Source organism: Telmatherina bonti (assembly GCF_933228915.1).
Source record: "Telmatherina bonti genome assembly, chromosome: 15".
NCBI lineage: Eukaryota > Metazoa > Chordata > Actinopteri > Atheriniformes > Telmatherinidae > Telmatherina > Telmatherina bonti.
Window position 1 is genome coordinate 475,086 of NC_136613.1, and position 6,000 is coordinate 481,085.

General features: G+C 44.2%; 1 protein-coding gene across 2 annotated transcripts in view; it reads left to right on the plus strand.

Moving 5' to 3' along the window:
• LOC306767020 (zinc finger E-box-binding homeobox 2-like) overlaps positions 1-5,542 on the plus strand; it is a 44,588-nt gene extending 39,046 nt beyond the window's left edge. For both annotated transcript variants that reach the window (XM_079254915.1, XM_079254916.1), the window contains one exon: positions 4,676-5,542. In XM_079254915.1, coding sequence (XP_079111041.1) covers positions 4,676-5,274 — 599 coding nt within the window. In that variant the 3' untranslated portion in view covers positions 5,275-5,542. The remainder of the gene's footprint in view (positions 1-4,675) is intronic.
• The last annotated feature ends 458 nt before the right edge of the window (positions 5,543-6,000 follow it).

The following is a 6,000-nucleotide window of genomic DNA, read 5'->3' on the forward strand; positions in this document are numbered from 1 at the left end:
GCGGTGGGTGGGGGTGGGGGGGGTTCAGATATGACCAAGTAGTTTCTGTTTATAAAGTTACATTTCACTTTTACATCCATTAACTTGTCATAAGTCGATTTTCCTCTGGACTCGAGTCCAGCTGCTGACCTACGACCAGAACCCTGCCTGACTGGATCTTCTGAGTTCTGGTGGAAATCTAGATCACTTCCATCATACTGGGATGGTCATGTGACCCTCCAGCTGGTCTAAGGAGGTTTTCCAGCGTTTCTATCCATCCAGGAGGTTTACAATCCAGACACAACATGTAGTGTTTATTCAGAGACTCTAGATGGTAAATCCACCATTATTTATCACATCTTCATCACCATCACTACCATGTTGCTAAGAGACCTCTATTTTCACCTGGACATGATGATGAAGACACTTCCTGTCAGACTTTCCACCAATCAGAGCTTAAACTGACGGTAACGTCCAATCAGGAGCAGCCAAAGATCAACAAGTGATGAGAAAAGCAGGAAAATAATGATCCTCTATGGCTGGAATAAAGCCAGGAAGATGTTTGGGATGCAGCTGAGGTGGAGGTGCTGCAGTGAGGACAGCAGGTAGATAGTAGCAGGAAGATGTGTGGAAACATGGAGACTGTGTGTGTTTGTGTCTCAGTGGCCTACCTGGGTGGTCGAGGTCAACTGGAGTTAGACCAGGATCCAGATTTATCCGCAAACCAACATCCAGGTTTTTTTTTTTTAGCAAGTCCAGGATACAGATTTCTAGTGAATCCAGGATCCGGGTTTCTAGCAAGTTCAGGATCCGGGTTTCCAGTGAGTCCTGGATCCGGGTTTCTAATAAGTTCAGGATCTGGGTTTTTAGCCATCCAAGATCCGGGTTTCTAGCGAGTCCAGGATCCAATTTGTCATGTGACCAGAACATGTTAGTAACGCACATAAATCAGCATCATAAAAGCATCCTGGATGTTGTTTGTCCTCCATGTTGTTTGTCCTTCATGTTGTTGGTCCTCCATGTTGTTTGTCCTTCATGTTGTTGGTCCTCCATGTTGTTTGTCCCCCATGTTGTTGGTCCCCCATGTTGTTTGTCCTCCATGTTGTTTGTCCTTCATGTTGTTGGTCACCCATGTTGTTTGTCCTCCATGTTGTTTGTCCTCCATGTTGTTGGTCCCCCATGTTGTTTGTCCTCCATGTTGTTTGTCCTTCATGTTGTTGGTCCCCCATGTTGTTTGTCCTTCATGTTGTTTGTCCTTCATGTTGTTGGTCCCCCATGTTGTTTGTCCTCCATGTTGTTTGTCCTTCATGTTGTTGGTCCTCCATGTTGTTTGTCCTTCATGTTGTTTGTCCTTCATGTTGTTGGTCCCCCATGTTGTTTGTCCTCCATGTTGTTTGTCCTTCATGTTGTTGGTCCTCCATGTTGTTTGTCCTTCATGTTGTTGGTCCCCCATGTTGTTTGTCCTCCATGTTGTTTGTCCTTCATGTTGTTGGTCCCCCATGTTGTTTGTCCTTCATGTTGTTTGTCCTTCATGTTTTTGGTCCTCCATGTTGTTTGTCCTTCATGTTGTTGGTCCCCCATGTTGTTTGTCCTCCATGTTGTTTGTCCTTCATGTTGTTGGTCCCCCATGTTGTTTGTCCTTCATGTTGTTTGTCCTTCATGTTTTTGGTCCTCCATGTTGTTTGTCCTTCATGTTGTTGGTCCCCCATGTTGTTTGTCCTCCATGTTGTTTGTCCTTCATGTTGTTGGTCCCCCATGTTGTTTGTCCTTCATGTTGTTTGTCCTTCATGTTGTTGGTCCTCCATGTTGTTTGTCCTTCATGTTGTTGGTCCTCCATGTTGTTTGTCCTTCATGTTGTTGGTCCTCCATGTTGTTTGTCCCCCATGTTGTTGGTCCCCCATGTTGTTTGTCCTCCATGTTGTTTGTCCTTCATGTTGTTGGTCACCCATGTTGTTTGTCCTCCATGTTGTTAGTCCTCCATGTTGTTGGTCCCCCATGTTGTTTGTCCTCCATGTTGTTTGTCCTTCATGTTGTTGGTCCCCCATGTTGTTTGTCCTTCATGTTGTTTGTCCTTCATGTTGTTGGTCCCCCATGTTGTTTGTCCTCCATGTTGTTTGTCCTTCATGTTGTTGGTCCTCCATGTTGTTTGTCCTTCATGTTGTTTGTCCTTCATGTTGTTGGTCCCCCATGTTGTTTGTCCTCCATGTTGTTTGTCCTTCATGTTGTTGGTCCTCCATGTTGTTTGTCCTTCATGTTGTTGGTCCCCCATGTTGTTTGTCCTCCATGTTGTTTGTCCTCCATGTTGTTTGTCCTTCATGTTGTTGGTCCCCCATGTTGTTTGTCCTTCATGTTGTTTGTCCTTCATGTTTTTGGTCCTCCATGTTGTTTGTCCTTCATGTTGTTGGTCCCCCATGTTGTTTGTCCTCCATGTTGTTTGTCCTTCATGTTGTTGGTCCCCCATGTTGTTTGTCCTCCATGTTGTTTGTCCTTCATGTTGTTGGTCCTCCATGTTGTTTGTCCTTCATGTTGTTGGTCCCCCATGTTGTTTGTCCTCCATGTTGTTTGTCCTCCATGTTGTTTGTCCTTCATGTTGTTGGTCCCCCATGTTGTTTGTCCTTCATGTTGTTTGTCCTTCATGTTTTTGGTCCTCCATGTTGTTTGTCCTTCATGTTGTTGGTCCCCCATGTTGTTTGTCCTCCATGTTGTTTGTCCTTCATGTTGTTGGTCCCCCATGTTGTTTGTCCTTCATGTTGTTTGTCCTTCATGTTGTTGGTCCCCCATGTTGTTTGTCCTCCATGTTGTTTGTCCTTCATGTTGTTGGTCCTCCATGTTGTTTGTCCTTCATGTTGTTGGTCCCCCATGTTGTTTGTCCTCCATGTTGTTTGTCCTTCATGTTGTTGGTCCTCCATGTTGTTTGTCCTTCATGTTGTTGGTCCCCCATGTTGTTTGTCCTCCATGTTGTTTGTCCTCCATGTTGTTTGTCCGTCATGTTGTTGGTCCTTCATGTTGTTTGTCCTTCATGTTGTTGGTCCTCCATGTTGTTTGTCCTTCATGTTGTTGGTCCCCCATGTTGTTTGTCCCCCATGTTGTTTGTCCTCCATGTTGTTTGTCCTCCATGTTGTTGGTCCCCCATGTTGTTGGTCCTCCATGTTGTTGGTCCTCCATGTTGTTTGTCCTTCATGTTGTTGGTCCCCCATGTTGTTTGTCCTCCATGTTGTTTGTCCTTCATGTTGTTGGTCCTCCATGTTGTTGGTCCTCCATGTTGTTTGTCCTTCATGTTGTTGGTCCTCCATGTTGTTTGTCCTTCATGTTGTTGGTCCCCCATGTTGTTTGTCCTCCATGTTGTTTGTCCTCCATGTTGTTTGTCCTTCATGTTGTTGGTCCTCCATGTTGTTTGTCCTTCATGTTGTTGGTCCCCCATGTTGTTTGCCCTCTATGTTGTTTGTCCTTCATGTTGTTGGTCCCCCATGTTGTTTGTCCTTCATGTTGTTTGTCCTCCGTGTTGTTTGTCCTCCATGTTGTTTGTCCTTCATGTTGTTGGTCCTCCATGTTTTTTGTCCTTCATGTTGTTGGTCCCCCATGTTGTTTGTCCTCCATGTTGTTTGTCCTTCATGTTGTTGGTCCCCCATGTTGTTTGTCCTTCATGTTGTTTGTCCTTCATGTTGTTGGTCCTCCATGTTGTTTGTCCTTCATGTTGTTTGTCCCCCATGTTGTTTGTCCTCCATGTTGTTTGTCCTTCATGTTGTTGGTCCCCCATGTTGTTTGTCCTCCATGTTGTTTGTCCTTCATGTTCTTGGGCCTCCATGTTGTTTGTCCTTCATGTTGTTGGTCCCCCATGTTGTTTGTCCTCCATGTTGTTTGTCCTTCATGTTGTTGGTCCCCCATGTTGTTTGTCCTTCATGTTGTTTGTCCTCCATGTTGTTTGTCCCCCATGTTGTTGGTCCTCCATGTTGTTGGTCCTCCATGTTGTTTGTCCTTTATGTTGTTGGTCCCCCATGTTGTTTGTCCTTCATGTTGTTTGTCCTTCATGTTGTTGGTCCCCCATATTGTTTGTCCTTCATGTTGTTTGTCCTTCATGTTGTTTGTCCGTCATGTTGTTGGTCCTCCATGTTGTTTGTCCTCCATGTTGTTTGTCCGTCATGTTGTTGGTCCTCCATGTTGTTGGTCCTTTGCGTTGTTTGTCTTCCATGTTGTTTAAAGGACCAACAACATGGAGGACCAACGACTGGAGGACAAACAACATGGAGGACATGTTCTACATCAATTTTAGCAAAATGGAGCTTCAAATGATCTGTTTCAGTAAATTTCTGAAAAAAAAAATCCACCATCTGTCCTTTTACCCATAAAATCTACTGAATTATTTTAATAATATTGATCACTTAATTATGTTTCAGTCAGAGCAAAAACAGAGAATTTATGTTTTAAATTTGATTTTTTTAAAAAGTGCAAATATTTAAAAAATATTGATATGCTTCAAACATTCAGATAAAAACTAGAAAAAACACTTTGATTCACAATACTTTTAAACAACACGTAGAAGTCGACTTCATTATCAGCTAATTTAAAGGTATTTGGCTGATTGTTTTGTTGTTTGTCTTCCTTGTCTCTTCTCCATATTGTTTGTCCTCTCTGTGTCTCGACCCTGTAGTCCTGATCTTGGTCCTGATGTTGTCTGATGTGTCCTCTGTGTCCGCAGGTAAACGACCACATCAGTGTCAGATCTGTCAGAAAGCTTTTAAACACAAGCACCACCTGATCGAACACTCGCGCCTCCACTCCGGAGAGAAACCCTACCAGTGTGACAAGTGCGGCAAACGCTTTTCCCACTCAGGTTCATACTCACAGCACATGAACCACCGATACTCCTACTGCAAGAGGGAGGCCGAGGAGCGGGAGGCAGCCCAGAAGGGGGCCAGGGACAGGGGAGGCGGAGATACAAGATCCGGAGGTTTGGAGTCTACCGAGCTGCTGATGAGCAGGGCTTACCTGCAGAGTCTGGGGCCCCTCAGACACCTGGAGGACCAGCAGGAGGACAGAGGAGGCATGATCTGGAGGGAAGGCAGCGAGGAAGGAGGACAGGAGGAGAGGGAAGTGGGCAGCAAAACTTGCCAGGAGGGGAAGGACAGAGAGGTGAAACATTTCAGGGAAGAAAAGGAACAAGAAGAGGAGGAAGACGAAGACAGCAGAAGGCAGGTGAACTCCATAAAGGATGAGGAGGGCGCAGACTTCTTAGGTATGATGGACGAGATTTTACAAGAAGGGAAGACAAGCGGCAAGTCAGACCAGGAGGCCTGATCCAGCAGGAAGATTTGTTTGTGACATTGGCCCAGACTTTTTTGCAGACTGAAATCCGGAGGGGACGTAGTCCATGTGGTGGATCTGACACCGAATTCATAATTCACACCGAGCTCCCCGTGTAAACTTTCATACGTGTCCTGTCTCCTAAAAATTTAGCTGCACCATGTTCAGAGGACATCAAATTTACTTTTCATGGACGGAAATCAGAAAACAGCTGAGTCAGAACAAAAACTGCTGAATCAGAAAAAAACTGCTGAGTCAGAACACAAACAGCTGAGTCAGAACAAAAACAGCTGAGTCAGAACAAAAACAGCTGAATAAAAAAGAAAACTGCTGAGTCAGAACAAAAACTGCTGAGTCAGAACAAAAACAGCTGAATAAAAAAGAAAACTGCTGAGTCAGAACAAAAACAGCTGAGTCAGAACAAAAACAGCTGAATAAAAAAGAAAACTGCTGAGTCAGAACAAAAACAGCTGAGTCAGAACAAAAACAGCTGAGTCAGAACAAAAGAGTCAGAGTAGAAAACTGTTCAAACAGATGAGTCAGAAGAGAAAAATGCTGAGTACACAGTATTTGAGTATCTCCTAAACATTGATGTTTTACTCGATTTTGTGCAGGAGATCTGTTTTATTTTCGCTCTAATTTTGATTGGTTGAAAGTTTATAAGTTGTGAGACCTGGTTTAATCGATACCAGAAGTTATACCAGAAGTTTATACGCAGAA